Raw genomic sequence first — 25746 nt, forward strand, 5'->3', positions numbered from 1 at the left:
GTTTGGTCTTTTGCTGTTAGTAAATCTTCAGATTACATCACATTAGGGTAAATAAACCCCTCTAATAACTGCTGCCTTTTCCTCCCACCCCTTATAAACCTTCACTACTACAGATAAAAGCCAGAATTGATACTTACAGGATTCTCAGGTCCAACTTAAGTCTAATGAAACTAAATCTGCAACAAGTGAACAAAATGAAAGCATAGCCAAGTGAGGAGGCTCCAGGGTGAGGAAAATACAAGCTTTAATAGCAGGGCACAGTCTTGCACCTCCACTCAACATTTTGTTTTTACTAGAGGCAGCCTCTTCCCATCCCTCCCCCTCCCCCACAGACCCACCATTGTATTTCTTACCAAGGCACAAAATTATGAATGGCTCCGTGAGCTCGCTACTAAATAGCTGCTGCCTACATCCCTGTATGTGTGTGTGCTGCCCACATCCCTGCATGTGTGCTGCCCACATCCCTGCATGTGTGCTGCCCACATCCCTGCATGTGTGCTGCCCACATCCCTGCATGTGTGCTGCCCACATCCCTGCAAGTGTGCTGCCCACATCCCTGCAAGTGTGCTGCCCACATCCCTGCATGTGTGCTGCCCACATCCCTGCATGTGTGCTGCCCACATCCCTGTATGTGTGTGTGCTGCCTACATCCCTGCATGTGTGCTGCCTACATCCCTGTATGTGTGTGTGCTGCCTACATCCCTGTATGTGTGTGTGCTGCCTACATCCCTGCATGTGTGCTGCCTACATCCCTGCATGTGTGCTGCCTACATTCCTGCATGTGTGTGTGCTGCCTACATTCCTGCATGTGTGCTGCCTAGGGACCTCTTCATCTGTCACTTGTACAATTCGAGAAGATCTTGGTGTTTTTTTTATTGTACTGGGATTGGGACGTCTCTTACTAACGATGAAGCGGCGCTAAAGTAGTCGTGTAAAAAATAAGTCACAATATTCAAAATGACCCTACGTGGGCCAGGACGCTGGCAAGCCCCTTGTGTTACCCACTGGCATATACCCCCCTATCCCTCTCTTCTTGTCATTCAGCAGCCAATTGAATTGAGGATCCCAGAAAGTGACCAAACACGAAGATCTCTGCTGCAGCCCCCCATACACACACTTGTATGTCTCCTGGAGTATATGATGACTGCTCTGAAGCCACCACCACACCTCCTCCTCCTCCCCCATCAGCCACATCTCCATCCCCCCCACCCCATTCACTCCTGAAAGCCATCTACCTATTCACAGTCCTCGAGCCATATTGGCAAACAGAAGTGTACAACCTCCTCCTCCTCCCAACCCTCCCCTCCTCTTGCAAGAGGGATTTTTTTACGCACACCCAGGAGGGAGGAGGTAGAGAGGGCGTGGGAGGAGAGAGATGTTCATGTCTCCTCTTTCTTATTATATTCTGTCTTATAAAACCCAATGTAAGCCCAATAAACTTCCCTCCAGGTGAGTACCCAGCTCCCTGTCCTCTGTATAAGGAGAGCAGGCTGCCTGCTACCAAGTGCCCACTTTAATGCCTACAGCCCCCTCCTTGCCATTCGTCCATCCATAGAGGAATCCAACCACCAACCCCCATCCAAACTTGTCTTTTTTTTTTTTTTCCTACCTCCCCCTCCCCCCTTCATCTCCATCACTCTCCTCCCCTCTTCTCTTGTCCCTCTACCCAATCTCTCAGTTGCACCCCTCCCTGACGTCTTCTCTTCCCCCTGCATCTACTACTATCATCTAATTGAGGAGCTGGGATTCCTCACGTGAGAAGTTGATTTGTAGTTTGAACACGTGGCTCATTCAGAAAAGCCGGAATATTCAAGTGATTTTGTCCTCCTCGGGATCGTGGACGGAGGCGGCGCCTGCTCTACAACGTACAGTGACATTTTCACAGTCTGCCTGTGCCAAGAGGATTGGGGGGGCAGAAGACAAAAAGTACTTTTCCTCCGCCTTGTTCCTCGTCAGCCCGCCATTCTCTCGCTAGCGTCACTCCTCTGGCCGCACATCCGGAGATCAGCGCTGATTGCTCGCCTCCCGGTGCAGAGAGCGCAGCGCTCACTCCTCGTTGTGTCCCCGGCCGGCGCCGCTCCTCCTTCTCGTCAACTGTGCGATCCGGTGCAGCTTGGGGGGGGATCGTGGATTGATTTTTTTTTTTTTTTTTAGTTTTTGATTATTTTTTTTTTTTGGAGGGGGGGTCGATCTGGTTTTTATTAATTTTTTTATATTTTTAATTTTTTTTTTTTTTTTGGGGGGGTGGTTGTAAAATGAACAAGCTGTATATAGGAAACCTCAGCGAGAACGTCAGCCCACCGGATCTGGAAAGTCTCTTTAAGGACTCTAAGATTCCCTTCACCGGTCAGTTCCTGGTCAAGACTGGCTACGCTTTTGTGGACTGTCCGGATGAGAACTGGGCGATGAAGGCCATCGACACCCTCTCAGGTAATAAGCACTGCCCTTGTGCCCTCACCCAACTTTCCTAAGTGCCTTGCACTATGTGCTGCAGAGGTGTCCAGGGTCTGGACACCCCCTCCCCTAAATTAATTCTCATGGGTACATGCTGCAGTTTGTATGTAGGCTGCTGGGGCCATGGCTGTCGTGCTCCCTGGAGTTGTTCTCTGCCCTGCATGGAGTTGTATGCGCCGGATACTTTTGTAGCGAGTTGCACCGTATGCTCTCCGGCGTGCGCCACCCATCTGCACGTTAAATACATTTCCCGTGGGTGGCGGCCAATGAAGTGATCTATATACCGTGTATACTGTGCACCCAGGGGCTATACCTACAGATCGCGGTGGACGGGAGTAGGCGTCTTATGTAACTACACGGCGCCCCCCGTACCTATAGTTTACCATCACCGTAGTAACCCTTTCATTGCCTCTGTGGGCAGGTGACTTTGCAGGTCTCACCCCCCATACATACATACATACACACACACCCCCCTCACAAGAAGCCTAGGGAACACCCCATGATCTGTTAGCACTGCATCCAATGGTCAACCCATATGTACTAGCGAGTGCTGATCCAGCCGGGGCCGGGTGTGTATGTGTTTTGCAGCGGGTGACATGTGTAGGGTGTGGGGCTCATTCATAAAATGGGGCACATGACTGCTGGATCCCTCCTGTGTTCCTCTCTGCTGTCGAGGATTGTGCTGCCACATATGGTGCCATCCTCACCCAGGCGACGATCACACCCCCTCCTCCATTCCTGCTCTTTAATAATACATTATTGCCCTGCTCACCCCCCCCCCCCCTGGCTGCCTCTTCCAGAATATAACTCCTGAGATATACCTGGTATGTGCATATGTATTGTTTCATGGCTGCACCTCTCTTCTATCATACAAACATGTTGCATCTTCCTTTTTGCCATCTTTTTTTTTTTTTCATGCTGAATGCAGCAAAAGCAGCAGGAAGGGAAGTAAATGGAGGAGGGGGATGGTGACCTGCTCATGTCACCCGCTGGAACCTGGAACACTAACCTTATATATTTATTTGTTGCAGGGAAGGTGGAGCTGCATGGTAAAGTTATAGAAGTTGAACACTCAGTTCCCAAAAGGCAGAGGTAAATATTGTCATTCATTTTGTATCCAAGATGGAAGGTAATGGGCTTAAACAGTCAATCCCCCTAGTTTATTTCTTCTCTTCTCTAGCATCCCAGAGTGGATCACATGGTCTATAGTGGATATTTATTTTATTCTGTTGTTTGTTTACTTTTTTTTTTTTTTTTAAATAAATAAAATTGAAAGTGGAATCAATTGTTTGGGAATTGTAAACCCTGGGAGCAGTCACAATGGTCATGGGTTCTGGGAGCGTTCTTGGCTTACGTTTGCATATTGTGTGTACTATGGTGGGTGTATTTGCATACTTGTCTTCTGGTTGCAGGCTGAAAGGGCAATCATGTGACCTCAGTCTTCTGTTTTTGCCTTTTGAATGGATTTTGTCTTACTTGGTTTTCATTCTTATTTTTTTATTTTAACTATTTACTTCACATGATCCCACATTTTTTTTCCCATCCTTGTTTGGTCAGGTTTCATTGTAATAAAGACCTTTCAACTTTAACATGTGATTTGCTTTAAATGCAAATGTCATTTTTGCACTTCAAAAGTTGCAACCTAGAAGCAGATAAATGGGATTATTTTTAGGCCCCTTCCTTTCCCACCCCCTCTCCCTCCTCCTCTTCCTCCCCCTCCACCACCATCTTCGCTTTGCATTCCCCCCGTGGTCTGTTTTTCTCTAGTACTCACAGATTCTGCTGCCATTTTGAGGCCCAATTGGAGATCCTTATTGCTATGGCAATACATGATGCTTCTGTCTCCAGTTTAGACCAAATGGAGAACAAAAGATGATAAATATATTTATATCTCATGTGTATATACTTGCCACATGCTTGCTGATACATAAATGTCACATTGTATCCATGGTACATTTTATTGGCCTTGGTGTGTATTTAGTGTAACATTTTAATTGAAAATCCTAAAAAGGTGTGTGTACAAATATATAAAATTTGTATGTATAGTTATGAACTGCATATTTTTTATTTTAGCTCTAACAGTAAACTTCTTTTTACTTTTATTGTAATGAAATATTTTCCAATTTCCCTGTCCTTCAACTTTGTCCTCTAAAATATGTTACTTATAACTTATGTATATAAGGTTTATTTTTTTTCCTCGTTCTACATTTGTCTTTACAAGGTTGTTTGTGTGTATTTGTATTTTACAATCTATAAGGGAAGCTGGTGGTGGTTTGCAGAATTCTTAGTACTGGTCTTTGAACTTTAATCTCCCCCTCTTTCAGTAGAAGATCCATTCATCTGCATTATTGTTTCTATACATTAACGACCCTAGGCTTTCAGGGTTAAACAAGGTGTGGGTGGTGGGTAAGGTCTTTGTTTGATGTTCGTATGGTAAATGTGTACCCAGTCAGAGCCCACCCACTCAGTTGGTATGTTGAAAATCTAAGGTTCATTTTTCAGTGAGGCCTCCTCTCAGGCCGACATCTTCCGTTTATTTCTGTCTCCGCCTTCACCTCCTCCTTTTAAATATCATGGTGCTATAGCTTGAGTGTTTCTCCCCCAACCCCCTTTCTTCCCTTTACTGAAGTCATGGTTGGGTAAAAGTAATGAATGAACTTGCGCCTCTCTGAAAAAGCTAAAGAATGTCTAACTTTCTCATACCATGTGTGTTTTGTGAATGCATGGTGATCCCCCTCCCCCACCTCCACTCATTATTAGTTTGAGTCTTTCAGGAGCGGCCCAAGCTTTGCATTTATGGGGGAAGGGAAGGGGGTTGGGATATAGCAATCTATATCGCCCTTGCATAGGGGAAGGTCAAGAGGTGGTGTCAGTTAGGGTTGCCATAAAGTTGAGCTGAATTTAGGAGACCAATCGTTGCCAAGTGTGCACGATTTGTTATGCAAAGTAAAATTCTTGGGCCCAGCAGTCACTGCATTCCAAGCCATGTTGGGACTTTGGAGATCTGACGTGGACACTCCCACATTGCTGGAATGACCTTTATACCTGCTGTGAAAGGCAGGTTGGGAATATGGTGCTGCAGAAGGCTTATTGAAGCATTAAAAGACGCTGCTATAGAAAAGGGGGCCTTGTCAAGGTCTTGCCTGATAGTGGTGACTGGGGGATGGGTAGAGAAACAGTGTATCATGGCTCCATCTCAGTGTTGGTTCCTGATTACACTACTGGAGTCTCCAGAGAATGTCAAAGGAATGCAGCTTTCCCCCCTTTCACATGGTTAGACCTTAATGAATTATGGAAGACCATTTTAGCTGAGTAGTATTTTAGCTCTTTGTAGTAAGTATTTATAATAAATATTATGTAATATATAGATATTAGGAACTTGTGGAGTGACCTTTTTAACTCCCAACATTTAGTTTATAAAAAAAAAAAAAAAAAAATTAAATGATATATTGAGTTACACTCTGTTTTGTATCTGGCAGTTTACTGTCAGTATGTGTGTACATTGTTGCTGTTTTATTTATTTATTTATTTTTTTCTCTGTGAAACTTCCTGCTCGATATTGGTTGTTTACTATTTTAGCTAAAGCACTGACAAGTTTAATTAATTTTACATACCCTGGATAACATGCAATAACATTTTTTTTATTTATTTATTTATTGTGTGTGTGTATATATAATATATATATATATTTTTTTTTTTTTATAGTGCTTTTGTGTATTTTCTTTCCAACCCTTGTACTGCTTAGATCACAGATTTTTGTTGGGGGCTATATATGTTATGTTACCCATTACAATGACATTTACTATGAAATCTTGGGAGGGGGAACACGTTTCCTGGTTGTCTATTAGTGGCATGTGACTGTGCCAGTTATACATTTGAAAGCCATTGTTATATACTGCATGAATTGCAGTTGAAGGAGCAATAAGGGTATGTTTACACGTGGTTGAAAGTTTTGCAGCTGTTCATGTGACTGTGGATGTAGTTTGAAAATCTTGTTCTTGCACAGTGTTAGTGTTGCTTAGATTTGTTTTTGATGCAGAAATGCTGCCACAATTCTGATGCATGGGTACATAGTTTAAGGGTAAGGCCACTCATGGCAAGTCTGTAGCAAAATCCACATGCTACTGTGCATTAGTTGCAGAACTCTCCTCTGGACATTTGTGGTTAAGATTTAGGACAGAAAGTAGCGTACAGTTTATAGATACCACACAGGTCAACTTCCATGGTTATTGAGGAGAAGGGGGGGGGGGGGGGAATAAAAAAAACAAAACTTCCCAAAGTTTGTAGATGAAATATGTAAGATCAGCATGTTACAGGTGTACACACTGGCATAACACTGCTACATTAAAAGGAAAAAAAATACATACTAATATAATTTCTGAATTTCCATATTTCCATTCAGTGTGACCTTACCCTTAAAAAAGAGGGATGAGAAATGATATAGGTCATGATATTGATGTTTTTTATCCTGTACTGTACAATTACAACCACCTGTGTAAAAATATAAATAAAATGTTTTTGTGGGCTGTCAATGAATTTTGAGTTGATAACCCTCTAAAATGCTGTTTACACCACTTAAGTTATATTCACACAGGACAGTTTTGTTGAAGCTTCTATGTCTGAATGGGGCTTGCCGAATAGTTTTTTTTTGCTTTGGCAATATGCCTTTTATTTTATTTTTTTCTCATTGGGGAGAGTTATCAAAACGTGTGCAGAGGGAAAAGTGGTGCAGTTTCCCAGATCAACCAGATTGCTTCTTCCTTTATTTTTCAGAAGCCTTTATCTTATTTATTTTTTAAATGAAAGACGTAATCTGGTTGCTATGGGCAACTGCACCACTTTTCCTCTGCACAGGTTTTGATCGATCTCCCCCGGTGAGTTCACCACATAAGGCAAAAAAAAAAACAAAAAACACTATGTTAAAGGGGTACTCCGGCGCTTGGACATCTTATCCCCTATCCAAAGGATAGGGGATAAGATGCCTGATTGCGGGGGTCCCACTGCCTGGGACCCCCGTGATCTTGCACGCAGCACCCCAGTTAAAATCAGTCCCTGGAGCATGTTCGCTCCGGGTCTGATTACCGGCGACCACGGGGCTGGCGGCGTGTGACGTCCCATCTCCGCCCCTCAATGCAAGCCTATGGGAGGGGGCGTGACAGCTGTGGGGTGCTGTGTGCAAGATCACAGGGACACTTCAACTATTCTGAGGCTTTTGAGGGTAACCCGTCGATATGTATCATTCAGTCCTGTCATGAGGCAGCTGGTATTACGTAGGCCACTTTTTGCAAGAATAGAGTTATGGCTTGGCTGCGAGTGGTTTACTTGGCCTAGCAGCGTGCTTCTGTGTTAGATATTTAGAAGTATTCTGCACACAACTGTATTCTGATCTGTAACACAATATCCAAAGAAGCCTACACCCCAGCCATAGATTCTATTTCATAAATTCTATCTGGAGCTTTTAGAATAGGTGAGGAAAAAACAAAACACTAACCCATATGGAATGTGTGATGAATGTTGTATGTTCCATCACATGACGTATTACTGAGGTATTATCTCCAAAGGCATTACGTCTGCAGAAGGCCCAGTGCCTTGCTCCACTGTAGAATGGCTTCCTATTGCGAAACCATAGGGCTCTATGTGCTGCCATACAGGCTTGGAGCTCAATGCTTTGCTGTAATGTAAATTCACACAGGCTGAAAATGCTGAGGAGTTTCCCTGTGGGTTTGTGTAGGGGTAAATCCGCAGCAGCAGGCGTGAGATTTTACACACCTTTCACATGGAGAGTAAAATGTCCACAAGAAAATTGATCTGTGGGGTGAATTTGTAAATCTGCTGCATGTCCATTTCTATTGTGGATTCTCAATTTGTTTAGTAAATACACCTGTACCTACTTTTTAGTATAGGCGTTTTTTTATTTGCCATTTTATTCTACTGCATTTTTCTCATGTCATGTGATTTTATTCATCTTTGTGACTTTATGATTTCTATTGAATAATTGGGGAGGGGAATGCTAACATTCATGCACGTATGCCTTTCTTTTTCCACTTATAGAAGTCTATGGGAGAAAAACAAAACACTAATCAATGATGTTGTCTTTTCAGTCATAAGGTTGTGTTCTCACATTCAGATTCTGTCCCTAGCTTTTTATTTCATAACTGGAATTAAGATATAGGTCTCAGATTCTCTTTTGTGTTTTATATTGATCTTTTTCTGGCCCTGCATTTAATAATTGCAATTAAAACCTGAATGTGTGAACACACCCTAAGTTGTTCACATAATTCTATGAATCATTAAAGTAATTAGATGGTAGCTTTTAAGTTTGATGCTGTGGCCTCAAGTTGGTCCTTTTCTAGAAAAAAACCCTCTAGATAGAGCCTATTCAGAGCCTACATGAGTGTTTTGTTTTTTGTGTGTGTGGAGTTTCCACCACTTTTTCCAGCAACACACTACAGCATATGGCTGTAGCCCTGCATAAACTAGTACTTCTTGACACAATTCTATAGCTTCTTCTGTGTACATTTCATGGACCTTTTTTGGGGGTGGGGATGGACACCACTTACAAATATATTTAATGGCTCATCTGTTTTATGAAGTCAGAAACTGGACCAATTGATAAACAGAAATGATACTTTCATTTTTATTTAGGCATTTGGCAAAAAAATAAATAAAAAAAATTGGGTGTTGAGGACTCACATCAACTTTAGTCAATGTGGTTGTATCTGTATATGTGTACTTGTGTTTAGGAAGTAAGTACTACATATGCCACTCTCCCCCCCCCCCCCTTTTTTTTTTCCTCATAATTTGCACTAAAAACACATGCAAAATAAATGTTAGGTCTCAAATCAGACATAATTTCTTACAAATATAAGTTGATATCTGTAAATAGTTGATCTGAGACTAGAGGAGTAGCTGTAATTAAAAAAACAAAATCATATCCGCCACTTAGGTAGTATATGATTTCAGTAAGGGTACAGTCACACATACAGGATTTTCTGCAATGTAACTAAATGAATGAACACATCTTCAACTCTGCAGCTGATCCTGTATGTTTGAATATAACCTAAGAGTAGGGTCATACACAGCATGGTTTTTACACTGCGAGAAATCCACCAGGCAGTTTGAAATACCCTGCACATTTTGTTATGAGCAGACACACAGGGCAGTCCTGTGTGTGCAGTAAGATTTTGAGGCAGGTAGAGCGCTCCAATGTGACTCACAAGTGGACCCACCCCCCAAACCTCACTGCACACACAGGACTGCAGCAGGGAAGCCCTGTGTGTCCTCCCATGGTACAATGCACAGCGTTTTTCCCACAGATGTGACCCTACCCTTAGTGGTACATTTTTTTTGTTTTATCTCTCGAAGATGTTAATTTTTATGTCAGAGTTGTGGTGTTTACTCTGAGCCAGTCAGTGCTTTTATTTGCTTTCTCTTATGTATTCTTAAATGGGGATATTCGAGAATAGAAAAACAGAGAACATTTCTTCTAAAAACCCAATATCATACACAACCTTAGGACAGGTGTTGTGCTTTTTTTTGAAGAAATCCCATCTGTTTTTGTTATCCTGGCTTACAGCTATTCCTCCGCATTCACATGTATTCTTGATTTAGATGAGCGGCATCTTCTGGCGACAGATCTGGTGATGAAATTTAGCATGTCCAATCCTTCTTCCCCTGACGTCATCTGTTCGAGAGTCTGTACACCTCCATACACAGGTGTATGGGCTCCTTCACACACTTGGTCATAAAGGAGATGAATCGTGTCAGCTATTAGCTAGTCTCGTACAGACAGTTTTAGGGTAGATAAGTGCTGCCAGAGGTGTGTGACAGTGGATTGATCCATGTATTATGGAGACTCTGGGTGAATTTTTTTTCTTCTTGTATGGCTAGCTTGTGAACTTGGATTGTCATTAAAATCCTAACTTTAGGATTGATCTGTCTGACACCCCCCCCCCCCTTTCTTCTCTAAAATAGTCTCTATACATAAACAGTTTGTGTAAATTTTAGGTTGATTTGCATTAGAAGTTAATGCTTTTTATTTTTGCTTATTTAAATATTTCTCCCTGCACAATCTTTTTTTTTAAATATAGCTGTATAATGTAGTTCTACCAAGACTAAATGGCACATAAAAATGGCCATATATTCCTAAGTGAAAGATTAGAGCTGTAGTAACTTACTAATTATATTTTATTTTTGTGACCATTTAGTAATTTTCTGTTCTATTGGCCATTATTTGCTCAAGTGACAACAGTAAGTATTGAGCTATTTGTTTTCCCCTTGAGATCAACTTAGCTTGGTTCACATCTACACTGGAGGCTCCATTGGTTTCCTCTGTTGCTGGTACCGTTCAAAATACCTGAGCAAACGGGTACTCTGCAAAAAAAAAAAAAACTCAAATCAACTGGTGCTAGGAAGTTATACAGATTTGTATGCTCTGGATAAAGTTGTATATGATCTCCAGACAGAAACCATGCTCCTTGCTGCCACCTCTGTCTGTAACTCTTCAGAGCCTGAGAAGTTTGCTATGGGGATTTTCTACTGTTCTGGCCAGTTCCTGGCACAGACGAAGGTGGCAGCAGAGAGCACTGTCTGTCTAGAAGAAATGTATGACTTCCTACAAAGCATACAGCAGCTAAGTACTTGGAAGGCTTGAGGGCCTTTTGCGTGTGGTGTGTAGCCTCCCCCCCCCCCCCCCTCAAAGAATAGAAGTAATTTACAAATCTGTACTAGTTGACTTAAAAAAAAAAATTCCCCACCCCCAAAGCAACCCATGTCTCAATTTAGGTAGAAATTGTTTACAGATCCAAAGCTTCTCCTATCCTGCCCCGCATTCAATCCAGTCTCTGGTGGACCAAAGGCCTGTCATGCATATTGTACCTATAGTTATGTCTGACAGCTATCTCGCTTACATTTTCCCCTTATCTACCTATACATAAACAGGGATATCCAGATTGTCCAACTGTGTCCCCTGCAGCAGTCTGTGGGAAACTATGGTCTAGCAGTCAAATAATTTAGACCTTTTTTGCATCCTGGGAGATATGTAGTTGCACTTCCCTATGGTAATAAACAGTGTAGTCAAGGGGTCATGGGGTCTATTGAACAGCTGCCTTCTATAGCAGGCTACAAACCTGCTATGTGTATCCACGTTTTGACTTGCTGTTCTAAGGCTGCGTTTTCATGGCCATCTAGACTCGTTCTGTTCTTCACTTGTCAACTAAAAAGGGACTTTAAAAAAAGACTGACAGTAACGGATGCAAACGGATGTTATTGTTCAGTTAATAAACAAAAAAAAAAACTTTTTTTTTTTTTTTTGTTCTGAGCATGTTCAGAAGTAAAAAACGGTTTGAAAAAACGGATGACCTTAAAGGCTCATCCTTTTTCCATAGACTTCAATGTTATGTTCCATTTTTTTTGACGGAAGAAAAAATACTGCACGTGCTTTTTATTTTTAAATTTTTTTTTCTGGCATAAAAAAAAAAAAAACGGAAATGAGAGCAGACGAGTACAAACAGATGTAAACGGATTGTAAAAAAATTCCCATTGACATAAATTGGATTTTTTTTTTTAAATCTCTGTTTACAGCCTGCAAGAACAGAACCGAAATGGGGCTAAAAATAACGGGGAAAGATGGCCGTGTGAACGCACCCGAACATGTCAACTAGTGTGTGTTTAGATACCTCAGTATTGTGACCGTACAGTTGTTATGAGTTAAGCAAGCATTTGTTTAATGGAATCAGGAGCAAGTACTGTTGGCTGATCAAGTAAAGTAGAGATGAGCAAACTTACAGTAAATTCGATTCGTCACGAACTTCTCGGCTCGGCAGTTGATGACTTATCCTGCATAAATTAGTTCAGCCTTCAGGTGCTCCGGTGGGCTGGAAAAGGTGGATACATTCCTAGGAAAGAGTCTCCTAGGACTGTATCCACCTTTTCCAGCCCACCGGAGCACCTGAAAGCTGAACTAATTTATCAAGTCATCTACTGCCGAGCAGTTCGTGACGAATCGAATTTACTGTAAGTTCGCTCATCTCTAAAGTAAAGTATAACTTACAGTAAACAGAACAGGTAGCCAGTGGTAACGATGAAACTGTTTATTCAGATCCCATAAAAACCGCATGCAAGCGGGATATTAGCCAGCAGACAACAATCAGTAAGCGTAGACGCGTTTCGGATATACACCCTTCGTCTTAGCACCAAATTACAGTATAAATTTTTATTCTGTATACGGCTCTGCAACAGTGCAGGAGCCTGTGCGTTCTATCCAGCTGATACATACCACCCGAAAAGAGGCTAAAACGACACTATTTTGGCCTCCGCCAGGCAATGGGGATCTATATATGTTTACTGTATGCCCTGCAATCTTTCCTGGTGCATGGATGACTATATCTTTTTGGTTATATGTTCACATACCCTCTTTGTTGTACTCTGGTTTTGTCAGTGATCATGAGAAGGGGGGGGGGGGGGGGACAAAAACTTAAAGGGGAAGTGTGTTTCCATAAATATTCAAAAATCCTTTTTTTAAACTTGTCATTTGTTCCTTATAATGGCCGCTTAAACACAATGGGGGAGATTTATCAAAACCTGTGCAGAGGGAGAGTGGTGCAGTTGCCCATAGCAACCAATCAGATTGCTGCTTTCATTTTCCACAGGCCTCTTTAGAGGCCTGTGGAAAATGAAAGAAGCAATCTGATTGGTTGCTATGGGCAACTGCACCACTCTTCCTCTGCACAGGTTTTGATAAATCTCCCCCAATGTTCAGGAGAATCTATAACCCAACTGATCTGAACGGTTTGATAGTTTAAAACTGACAGGATTGAATCTAGTTTATCATCCCACTATGTAGTTTTATTTTAATGGAGTCAAATTAAAAACATAACCCAGACCACAATTGGTGGTTAGCAGAATTGTTCATGGCACCATCAGTACAATGATTGTATGTGTGCTGTCATATATTTTAATGCAAGTATGACTGTAGTGGTGTAAGTATTGGAACTGATAAGGCGCAAACTTGTTGACACATTCAGAAAAGACTTTTCTGTTCTTTTACATAATGTTCCTGAACCTACTTCTCAGACCTGGGTAATTGTGAGAGTTGTATGTGTTTCTGGATGTTATACACCGCTAGAAGGAACTTTTCCTTTATAACAAATGTTATTCAGTGCAGACATAAAATGAAAGCGAAAGCTTATTTCTTACTAGGACATATTGCAGACTAATGTAATGTTCCTCCTTCAGTAAGGTTGATGGGGCCATGAAACAAATCTCCATGACTACTACTGTGGATCAGTGTTGCACATGGGATGTGCTGATTTTTCTAGTGTTCTTTGCATTCCGTTCAGCGACAGTATCAGTCCGGGAGAATGAACGAGAATGTGCACCATGGCTGTCCCTTCCTCCAAGAGAGATCAATTGTATTTGGAAATGTATTTTTAGTGACCATTTTGATTTGTAGAATTGATAGATCAATTGACAAATGGAGCAATTCATATGGGGATATTAGTCTATTATATGGAAGTCTGGGTGCTAATGGATTTCAAACCAATGTATATGCTGCATATTTTTTTTCTGCTGTTTTTCTTAAAATTGCAGTGAACAATCCTTGTTTTAAAGGGGTTCTCCGGTGAAAACCTTTTTTCTTTTAAATCAACTGGTGCCAGAAAGTTAAACATATTTGTAAATTACTTCAATTAAAAAATCTTAATCCTTCCAGTACTTATTAGCTGCTGAATGCTACAGAGTAAATTCCTTTCTTTTTGGAACACTGATGACATCACGAGCACAGTGCTCTCGGCTGAAATCTCTGTCCATTTTAGCAACTGTGCATAGCACATGTATCCTAAGGGCCGCATGGTGGCTCAGTGGTTAGCACTGCTGCCTTGCAGTTCTGGGGCCTTGGGTTCAAATCCCACTAAGGACAACAATAAATAAGGAGTTATTATTATTATTTATTATTATTATTATTATTATGACGTCAGCAAAGAGCACTGTGCTCGTGATGTCATCAGAGAGCATTCCAAAAAGAAAAGAATTTCCTCTGTAGTATTCAGCAGCTAATAAGTACAGGAAGGATTAAGATTTTTTAATAGAAGTAATATACAAATCTGTTTAACTTTCTGGCACCAGTTGATTTAAAAGAAAAAAGGTTTTCACCAGAGTACCCCTTTAATAAATAATAACCTTGTACTAAAGGGCACTTGAGCAGCATGCCTTCATAAACTCAATATAAAGGTGATAAACCTATATCTGATGTGTAGTCTTTGTTTTGGCAAATTGGTGCATATAATTGTTGTGCTAATTGTTTTCATTATATCTGTATATAAAATTTTGGACAAGGCTGAGGATTCAGCTTATAGCTGGTGTGTATTTTGTACTATTGATTTATATAGGATTTCCCCACCCCCTCCCATTCCCTTGTCTTGTTTTACTTTTTTACAATTTTTTTTTGTGTTTTTCTGAATTGACTACCATTGCTTGCCTGCTTATATATCAGGAGAGAAGACTCTCTATATAGATCACTGGTTTACTGTAACTCCTTGCTGAGCGCTATGCGTAGGCCCAGCAAGAAGAGAGTTAACTAGCTCAGCAAGGAAAAAGTTGACTAGCGCTGCTATACTCTTGGTAGGGGTATCCAGTGAGCAGAAGTTCATTTTCCCACCTCCCATGCCTAGCCCTGTCTCTAGAAGTGGAGCTACAGACAGGAATGGGGGTGTGAAGTGAGGCACTGTTCACATTATGTCGTTTTAGCATGCCTTTTTGTTTTTTTTTTAATTCAGTCTGACACAGCTTCTACTACTAAGCCTGCAAAGTAAACTTATAAACACACAACACACGTAAAAATAAAGGAAAAAAAAAACTCCCCCCTACAGTCTTCATTAACTATTTTCTTATAAAAAAAAAAAAAAAAAAAAAAAAAAAAAATTCTGGTCATGGTAGTCCAGCGAATACTACGTAACCCACTTCATGCACATATCTGAAACAAGAATAAAAGGAAAACACAAAAAATTGGATAGTACATGAAGTCCATAAGGCAGAGTTCTTTTTTAAACAGGGAGCCTCCAGCTTTTGCTAGACCTCAGCCAAAGGTAGCTAAGAAGTAGTTTAGCAACAGCTGGAGGCTTTCTGTTTGGGAAACTCTGCCATAAAGGGTCCGTTCACATTATACGCGCCCCCCTCCCATGTAAACCATGTATTAGGCGGAGTCAGGTGCTAACTAGAGATGAGCGAACTTACAGTAAATTTGATTCATCACAAACTTCTCGGCTCGGCAGTTGATGACTTATCCTGCGTAAATTAGTTCAGCCTTCAGGTGCTCCGGTGGGCTGGAAAAGGTGGATACATTCCTAGAAAAGAGTTTCCTAGGACTGTATCCACCTTTTCCAGCCCACCAGAAAGCTGAACTAATTTATGCAGGAAAAGTCATCAACTGCCGAGCCGAGAAGTTCGTGACGAATCAAATTTACTGTAAGTTCGCTCATCTCTAGTGGTGACCTATTGATGACTGAGCGCTGTGTCTCCACTGAATCTGCTGGTGAGGCTTCCTGTACAACCAGTAGCAAGTGACATACTTTCAGAAAGATTTTGATCTTGACAATTTTTTTAGAGACATCCTGCAGCTATTAGAAGACTTTACCAATCTGTGTCCGACTTTGTGAGGATTTTAAAATATTAAAATGTTTGTACATAGCTACAGTAAATGCAACCTAAACATCTACATTTACTGTAACAGTTGATTTTGTTGATGCCAATGAACTCTAGGCTTTTCGCCATATGCCAACTATGTTCAAAGTTCATTTATTAAGTCTTTTGGTATCGTTGTTCTGGTGTTTTTTAGATGCCAAATCTACTCCCAGATGATATTTCCGTGTTCTCTAAACCTGTAAACTTTCAGCCGTTGCAAAATTACAGCTTCCATCATGCTTGTACAAAGGCTGTCAACATAGGGTGCTATATTGAGTGTACAGAGGAAAAGTTGAGCTGTTGCCCAAAGCAACCAATCAGATTGCTGCTTATGAAAAATACAAGAAGCAATCTGGTTGCATAGGTTTTGATAAGTCTCCTTGTTAATGAGATTTAGTCATATATATATATATATATATATATATATATATATATATAATATATATAATATATATATAATATATATATATATATATATATATATATATATATATATATATATATATTCGAAGATAAATATTGTGCCACTAAATTCAAGATGAGAAATGTACTCATTGTGTAAATGAAGTTCATATGTTAAACTTTTTGCACGGGTCAGAGTATGCGCACAACACCTTCCCGAAAAGGTCTATGAATCATCTCTAGACACACACAAATCATCTCTAGAAACAAAAACAAATAAACCTACTATTGAAAAATTAAAACCAGATACTAAAATGTTTTTTTCTTTTTTTTTTCTGATTTAAAAAAAATTAATTTTAAAAATCTATAGTTGGTAGGTCATCATTTAAAGCCTAACTCAGGGCTGAAGGGATACTTGGGCTTATACATTGTTGCATACATAACTATCAGGACCTGAGATGATCGAAATGTAATACAATTGTAGCCAAACTTTTAGTAATACAGGTTTTCAGCCCTTGACTAATTAATGCATTATCTGAAAGCGGACATTTACAAATGATGATTTAAGACAGACCTAATATTAGGAGTTGCCATCACATGCTTGGTGTGGGCCTTATCTAAAACTAGAAAACCCATGTAACCCAAAAACTCCCCATGTGTTGCCCCAAGAGGGGTTCTTACACTGGGTATTTGTTAAACCATGATTAAGATAGTGGGATTGCAATTGAAACATGTTGGTCTCCTCACTGTGGTGTAGTTGCTTGTATGTATGCCGCATGTCCTATGTGACTAAAGCCTAATTGGATAACTTCAACTTGCTGCACTCAAATTGTTTTGATGTATACTAGGAGCCTTGACCAGGTCTAGAAATCCACTGTGATGAGAAGGTTACAGGCTTACACACCGAAGGGAGCTGGACTTTTCATGCATGCTTATTCAAGCTTTGCATTAAAAAAATGCACAAATTCAGGATACTTTCACATGTCAGGTTTGCGTACAGGATATCCACAGTATATCAGTGCCAACTATGTGAATGAGACTTTTGCACTCTGCAGAAAACATTGGCCTATGTTGTGGATTTCAAATTCACTCCATGTTGGTTTATGCAGATTTATTACAAAACTGCTGCACATACCTCAATGGGAAAGTAAAAAATGTGCAATAAATTTGCTGCTATGTAAAATTTTCAGTAGATTTGGATTTCTGTAACTTTTTTGTCAGCAGGTTTTATGGTATAAAATGGTCATGGCTGTACAAGGCTCTTGACCCGGAAATCGTAAATATCTCTCATTATGTAATCGACCCCTCTAGTGTCGAGATTTGAAAGTTAAAGAAGATAAGCTTTGGAGCCTGGTGTGTGTTCCCATCAGGTGCTAGAGCTCTGCCCAGCAAAATTCTGGTTTACAGTACAGAGTAGTGTCTGTCAGTCACTCTGGTCACCTCTACCTACCTAACTGGTGAAGGAGCTGGACTGTGCTGGTCTCCAGCAGATAAAGGAAACACCCAGTGGGGTTCAAAACCTAGTTTACATTTTATAAACTTTGATATCTCTGTACTGAAATTGCAAATTAACTGAGAGGTATGAATGGATTCAGGCTTAAAAACCCTAAACAGATATGCCCTTTACTTTATACCCTTAAATCTTGCTAATAGGTCCACCTTACCGTATCTGCTCCCTAAATTCACATTGTCTTAGCCGTTTGATTTTCTGTGGATTTGCTGCTGAAGAATTCGATTTAATTGCAGCAGTTTCATTGAATCTATTAGGGCATAAGATGTGTAAGCACCGGAGAACCCCTTTAAGCAAAAAAAAATGGAAGATCAAGTTATTCCTATGGGTTGTGTAATGTAATTTAGAGCGATATATGTATCTTTGGCCTCATGCTCTTGGCCCACTTATGAACGCATAGAACTGAGCTGTAAGCAACCATAATCCAGTGTCTATACAGAACCTCTGATTGATCCACATGATTTTCATACACCTCTGATATAAATATGTGGCATGCTCCATTAAATCTGTTTATATATGGGGGTACTCTCCCCTAGGCATTGTTTGTGAGAGAGGAGTGCTCCGTACTAGAGATGAGCAAACATACAGTAAATTCGATTCGTCACGAACTTCTCAGCTCGGCAGTTGATAACTTTTCCTGCGTAAATTAGTTCAGCCTTCAGGTGCTCCGGTGGGCTGGAAAAGGTGGATACATTCCTAGGAAAGAGTCTCCTAGGACTGTATCCACCTTTTCCAGCCCACCGGAGCACCCGAAAGCTGAACTAATTTATGCAGGAAAAGTCATCAACTGCCGAGCCGAGAAGTTCGTGACTAATCAAATTTACTGTAAGTTCGCTCATCTCTACTCCGTACATACAGCGGCTCACAGAGGCCATATGGCTCCTTACTAGGAAACTGTATGGTCTCCATGTGCTGCCTTACAGGATCTGCCATGTGCATGGGGCCTCTGAGATAATTTAATCATTACTGCAAAACAGCTTGCACATGGCTGGATGTTAGGAGACAACTGGTAAGGCTATATTTAGACCTACAACAGCGTCATATCCTTGCATTCGTACACGATTGTGCTGTTTTTAAATTTTTTTTAAGTTATGGAAAGTTCCTAGAACTGTTTCTGTTTGAGACCAATCCTTTATTGAGGCTTTTACATTAAGTACCTAACATGTAGTTTGATTTTTATCTATATATTTTTTTTTCCCAATAAAGTTATTAAAGAAAATCTGCGAACAATACGTAACAAGGCATTCTCCTAAAATAATATAAAATAAAAAGCAGTGTTTTCTTAAGACTATGAAAACTATTTCCACAAAGTACATTTGACAGTGAAAGTGGCACCAGAATGCGGTTTCTCAGTGAATGTGTTTTAATGCATCAGGATTCTAGATAAACTTGCGATCATAACAGGGCAGACATTTTCCTAGGGTTCCTGTCAGTTCTTCTGAAGGACACTGCAGTCAGCCAATCCCCAGCCAAAAGATGGAACAGCAGCTTTTATTCTTCTAGATCAGTGGTCTCCAACCTGCGGACCTCCAGATGTTGCAAAACTACAACTCCCAGCATGCCCGGACAGCCGTTGGCTGTCCGGGCATGCTGGGAGTTGTAGTTTTGCAACATCTGGAGGTCCGCAGGTTGGAGACCACTGTTCTAGATGGTAAATGCAAAGAGTCAAACGATGTATATAATGTACAGATAATCATCTAATCTATAAATACAATTATTATCCTGCTCTCACCAATGGTGTACAGTACCTGGTTCAGCAGCTGTGCATTTTTTTGCTTCAGATTCTACAGTTCATGTGGCGTATTGTGCTAGGCTTGCACTATTACACTAAACAGTTAATCCTTTTCTCTGTATATCCCATCTGCCTGTCTACTTTATTGCAGTCTGCAGAAGACCCCTTTTTCTAAGGCCTTTGTCCTCATACCAAACCTCACTCTATGGTGAATAGGCAACAAGGGCACGCTACAAATGTCAAGACTCCAGTCCAACACAAGAATTGGTGTTCTGTACATCGGCTCTTTAGAAAGTGTTCAATCATTGAACTCTTCATTCATTTGTGTGACTGGTCTTGAATGTTATATGCATGGTTACTTGTGTTACCTTTTTGGTTCTTGTGATTTTAAAATTGTAATGGTGGTTACATGGTGCAGAGATGAGGCAGCCAAGTAGTATTTACACGTAAAATTGAACGCATTATCAAAGCATGTAAAGGCACGCTAAGCTGCGTCTTGCCATTTCCTTGATCTGCAGGACAGTGTACGTTTTAGAACACCTTTTTAAAGGCTTCTGAAATTGAGTTTGTATTCTTTGCTGGCCACAAACATGGACTGTATGTTTACACATAGTGTACACGCTGCAGATTTTACGCAAGGGAAATCTGCAGCGTGTACTGGGCAAATTTTTAGGTGTTAAAAAAAATAAAATAAAAATTAATAAAAATAAAAATTGGCACCTAAAGCTGAGGAGAGAGAGATATAGATATAGAGATATAGAGATATAGATATAGATATATATATATATATATCTCTCTTAGAGATGAGCGAACTTACAGTAAATTCGATTCGTCATGAACTTCTCGGCTCGGCAGTTGATGACTTTTCCTGTGTGAATTAGTTCAGCTTTCCGGTGCTCCGGTGGGCTGGAAAAGGTGGATACAGTCCTAGGAAAGAGTCTCCTAGGACTGTATCCACCTTTTCCAGCCCACCGGAGCACCTGAAAACTGAACTAATTTATGCAGAGAAAGTCATCAACTGCCGAGCCGAGAAGTTTGGCGAATCGAATTTACTGTAAGTTCGCGCCTCTCTAATATAAATATATAAGCGGTGTTCGGTGATTGAAAGAAAAGAGTAAATATTATAGCAGGCTGCTTACATGTTGTGGATTTTCATGTGTGAAATCTACAGGGTATATGTTATAGGAGAAAATGCTATTGAAATGGCTCAATTTGTAGATTTTGAAGCAAAAAGATAATTTTCCCCATCAACTTTACCGCAGTTTTTTATTATTTTTTTGTGAACATGCCCTTGGACTGTCTGATCCCTATACGTGATGGGACGTCTATGGAGTACATATATTGTGACTTTCTTTTCCCCACTTCATACATTTTGCTTTTTGCCCTCTTCACTGCAGGCTTGTAAAATGTCACCTAAGTTGAGCTAAGGTCTACAAGATGCCATTGTCTCATGCTACAGAAACGGCTCATATGTAAAATACACAATGAACTTCTGTTTTGTAGCTTGCTCCTACATCATTTGTGGCTTTCCCCTCTCTCTGCCACACTTCTCCAACAAGGTTTTTACTGTGAACTGTTACCATAAGCCTTGCCTATAAACAGAAGATTTACAATCATTCTCAATATTATTTTTCATAGAGGGTGTACACATTGCCATCCTTGTGCACTCTATTGCTGTTGAGAACATATACGTAGCCATGTTGAAATTCATGAGAAATATGCGAGGTTCAGTCTCCTGAACACACAGGCTTGCCTGTTACACTGTAAAATTATTCAGCTATTTTTTTCTGTTTACATGTTTGTCACTTGTATTTGTAAATTATATATAAAATATTTGTGTCATTCAGTTGCCTTATGTGATCTTTCTTTGCTCTGTTGTTGCTAGAGGTGAAGAACACAGAAAAGTGAGTGGTAATAACTCTGCCACTAGTCTTGCAACCCCCCATTTTCCATTCCTACCAAACCATTGATCTTATAAATTGGGCCCCACCGTTCCCAAGGCAACGTAAGCTGCTGCACTTCCAAAATGGGCAGGATTATATAGCTGGTGGTGGTGGGGGAGGGGGTGTAAGAGGAAACTCTGCATCCTGATGCTTAATGTAAAGGAAGTTGACATGCACATGATTGTGTAGTACAAACGTGGGCCTGCGAGGATTATACTTGGCCATTACTAGTGTCTAGGGGGATCTTTGTTGCACAGGATAAGAAAGCAGTTGTTCCGAAGAGTATCCTTGTGATGCATTATCTGATAATGACTAATCTGCCTGATCGGGGGTGGGAAGGAAGGTCATTACGTATTGCGTGATGTCCTTTTATTTTTGTACAGTTATGACATATTGTGTGTCCAACACCCTCACAAAAGCACTACTAGATTTTTCAGATTATTTAGAAGTTTATTTTTAAATTAAGAAAAAACAAAGCCCTTCTTTGAGAATATGCTGAGACTGTTGTAGGTCAGAGTGTGACTGTATCACTAACACTTTTTTGGTGGTGTAATTTTACACTTACACGTCTTATGTAGAATAACCGGGAAGCTGTCAAGCCAGAATGAATGTAGTAGAAAGAAGATGCAAGGTTTGCTGTTAAGGCTTGAAATAACATCATGTTTGACAAATAAGGAGCCTTGAATGTATAGCTGAGAGAAAGGAGAGGGTTCAGCTGCAATAGTGCAGGGACTATACGGAGGGCAGGGTAGCACTGCGGTCTCTAACAATACCAGGTGATGACAAATGTTTACTGAAATCTTTGTCATTATTTGTGCGGCGATGTGGAATTCATCAGAATTCTATATACAGATTTGGATTTGAAGGCGTGTGTTGGTGCATTGCACAGTTATCACAATTGCTTTAATTGAATTAGTGTTGTAATCACAGATTATATCGAATGTATCACCCGTTCATGGTAAATCCCATCCCAGGGTTTGTGGCATGGGTTAGATGGGTTTTGGATCTCCATTGCAGGTCCTATAGTGCGGATAGTTACATACAGTAACTGATCTAGACCCACACACATGGCAAGTCATGGCTGCACTTAACAGTTTATTGATATAAGCATGTACACTAAATGTCTGCACTGCAGAAAACTAGGCTGCATTGCAGCACCATGTCTCCCTTTGGTTAGTGTGTGCATTAGGAAATGAGGGCCCTTTATGGGGGGACTTGTTAGATGGGTCCATTTGTAATTTATCCTGCCATATGAACATAATCTGAATTCTGGATGCTCAGCGAATAACTTGCTTCCACTAGAGAATTTAGGGAACACAGTTCTACCATGGATGGAGAAATGTCTTCTAGTTCATTTATAAGCATTATGGCCCAGAATTCTATCCTTTTTCTATATATATTTTTCTTCCTGGCCTGATTCTGGACTTGTGTATATGTGAATTTGCTATAGAGAAGCCTATATAATATATATATATATATATATTTTTATAATATTGCAGCAATCTTTAGATTTAGGGTGTTGTAATATAAAGTGCTGCTGTTTCTCTCTGATCACTGTTTACATGCTATTATCATGGCAGGCGCCTGTGGTTGTACTGAGGCATTTTGTTGGTCAGATGGGCAAATTTGATTTTAAAAATAAAATCGCCATCTACCTGATCCTTTGTTTTGCTTTCTCCATGGCTAGTCATCATTGCGGAATGATTGACTGAGCATCAGGCTATTCAAGGCAGGTATCCTACAGCTCACTATATACTCAAACAATATTACTGATCCTAAAACAGACTTACTGTTTGATCTACTGTCATAAATCCAGACAGCTTTTAAACTAGGGGAGGCAAAGATGCACAGAATTTATCACAGTGGCGCCCGTTGTGTGATAGAATTGGCGCAACTTCCTAGATATGTTAGACACTCTTCCTTGTAGTACATCTTGCGCTGCTTTAGAGCATTATTTTTAAATAAATCTGAACTATTTAACCATGCCTCCTTTTTGTGACACCTTGCAAAAACCGTATAGTGCAGTGCAAAAAGTGTCCTGATTTTCGGCGTAAATTTAGAGAATTTTTCATAGTAAATTCCCATCAATGGTAATGTATTTTAAAAATAAATTTTACAAGCTTTTGAAAGCTTACTAGTTCTTCAGTCTCATGATTTTTGGCATGTGAATATTTTATTTAAGAAGTCTATGGCATGTATTGCCATACTCTTTAAGCATAAGGTTTCAGCCTATGAAATATAAAAACACTAATATATTAAGGCTTCTGCATTGCTAGCTCCTAGAGTCCATGTGAACTGCCTTTCCTTGGGCTGTGTTTTTTAACCTTTTGTATCTGACTCTTTAGTAGGTGCAGGGGCATGACTAGTCTTGAGGCTATATGCATAAGGTTAAAATACATGCAGATGAAGGGAAGTTGTTGTCTATGAGTAGTAGATCAGAGGTTTCGGCTCCATAATACTAAAATGGCTGAATGCAGCATACACTTCCGGTCTACATTCACATTAGGAAGCGCTGGTAAGGGGGAATCACGAATTGCTTTCAGGAACAGTCAAAGGACACCCTTGTGTACTGTGGTGTCCTTTACCCTTGTGTACTGTGGTGTCCTTTACCCTTGTGTACTGTGGTGTCCTTTACCCTTGTGTACTGTGGTGTCCTTTACCCTTGTGTACTGTGGTGTCCTTTACCCTTGTGCACTGTGGTGTCCTTTACCCTTGTGCACTGTGGTGTCCTTTACCCTTGTGCACTGTGGTGTCCTTTACCCTTGTGCACTGTGGTGTCCTTTACCCTTGTGCACTGTGGTGTCCTTTACCCTTGTGCACTGTGGTGTCCTTTACCCTTGTGCACTGTGGTGTCCTTTACCCTTGTGCACTGTGGTGTCCTTTACCCTTGTGCACTGTGGTGTCCTTCACCCTGGTGCACTGTGGTGTCCTTCACCCTGGTGCACTGTGGTGTCCTTCACCCTGGTGCACTGTGGTGTCCTTCACCCTGGTGCACTGTGGTGTCCTTCACCCTTGTGCACTGTGGTGTCCTTCACCCTTGTGCACTGTGGTGTCCTTCACCCTTGTGCACTGTGGTGTGTTTTCGAGTTTTAGTAACTAGCCGTAAAGAACAGTACAATATTTTGTGTCCTGTCCCCTACAAAAATTAAAATAAAATCATTCAATTCCCCCTCCAAATATTATACTGTTTGGCATAGATTAATTTATGCTCATACCATTTATTTGAGCTTAAATAATGAATATGTAGCAGTACCGCAGGTTCCATGTTGCCAGATGAAATATACCTTCTATGTAGTAACCACATTCACTGTTTTGTTAATGTTCAGTGCATCTAGAAACCTCATAAGGTGTCTAGTAATAGGAAATTTGGGGTCTGAACATTTTTTTTTTTTTTGTATTTAACATTGTATTAATGAAACATTGATATAAGGTATGCTCTCACAAACTGTATATGCTGTGGATGTTCTGTTGTGTAAATCATTATAAATAGTTAAATAAATCTGCAGTGTATACAATACATGGTGACATTCCTTTTTAAAGGGGGTATTCCAGGATTTTTTTTTTTCTTCAGCCTGTGGGACCATGCCGCCACGTTATAATACTGTGTATTATGCTCCGATTACCTCTGTGCGCTGCTTTCTCCTGTTTTCATCCGTTGGACCCATACACAGAAGTGCTGTAGTGAAAGGCTTTTATTTTACTGTTGTCTCTGACCATTCCCAGTATTCCATCTGGCCACAGATAATGTCCTAAGTCACGTGGTCTCCAGGGGGGCGTAGCTTGGGTGGATAGAAGTGTGAAGGGGACTTAAAGGGGTATTCAGAGCAAAAACATTTTATTCCCTATTCAAAGGATAGGGGATAAGATGTCTGATTGTGGGGGGCCCGCTGCTGAGACTTGATCTCCCTGCAGCACCCGCATTCTATGCAGGTGCTGAATCTCCAGTATCAGAAACCTCCGGGTTTCTGGGACTGGGGACGTGACATCACGCCACGCCCCCTCCATTCATGTCTATGGGAGGGGGCGTG

The 25746-nt window shown here is 40.7% G+C and overlaps 1 protein-coding gene across 3 annotated transcripts in view; it reads left to right on the plus strand.

Annotated features, from left to right (window-relative positions):
- The window catches only part of IGF2BP3 (insulin like growth factor 2 mRNA binding protein 3), a 108809-nt gene that overhangs the window by 3586 nt on the left and 79477 nt on the right, over positions 1–25746 (plus strand). The window contains exons 1-2 of one of the 3 annotated variants that reach the window (XM_056519791.1): positions 2256–2430; positions 3486–3546. In XM_056519791.1, coding sequence (XP_056375766.1) covers positions 2256–2430; positions 3486–3546 — 236 coding nt within the window. Of the gene's footprint in view, positions 1–2255; positions 2431–3485; positions 3547–25746 lie in introns of those variants that run through there. The other 2 variants (XM_056519792.1, XM_056519793.1) reach the window with 2 other exon arrangements.

This window comes from Hyla sarda, chromosome 5 (assembly GCF_029499605.1).
Source record: "Hyla sarda isolate aHylSar1 chromosome 5, aHylSar1.hap1, whole genome shotgun sequence".
Classification (NCBI taxonomy): domain Eukaryota; kingdom Metazoa; phylum Chordata; class Amphibia; order Anura; family Hylidae; genus Hyla; species Hyla sarda.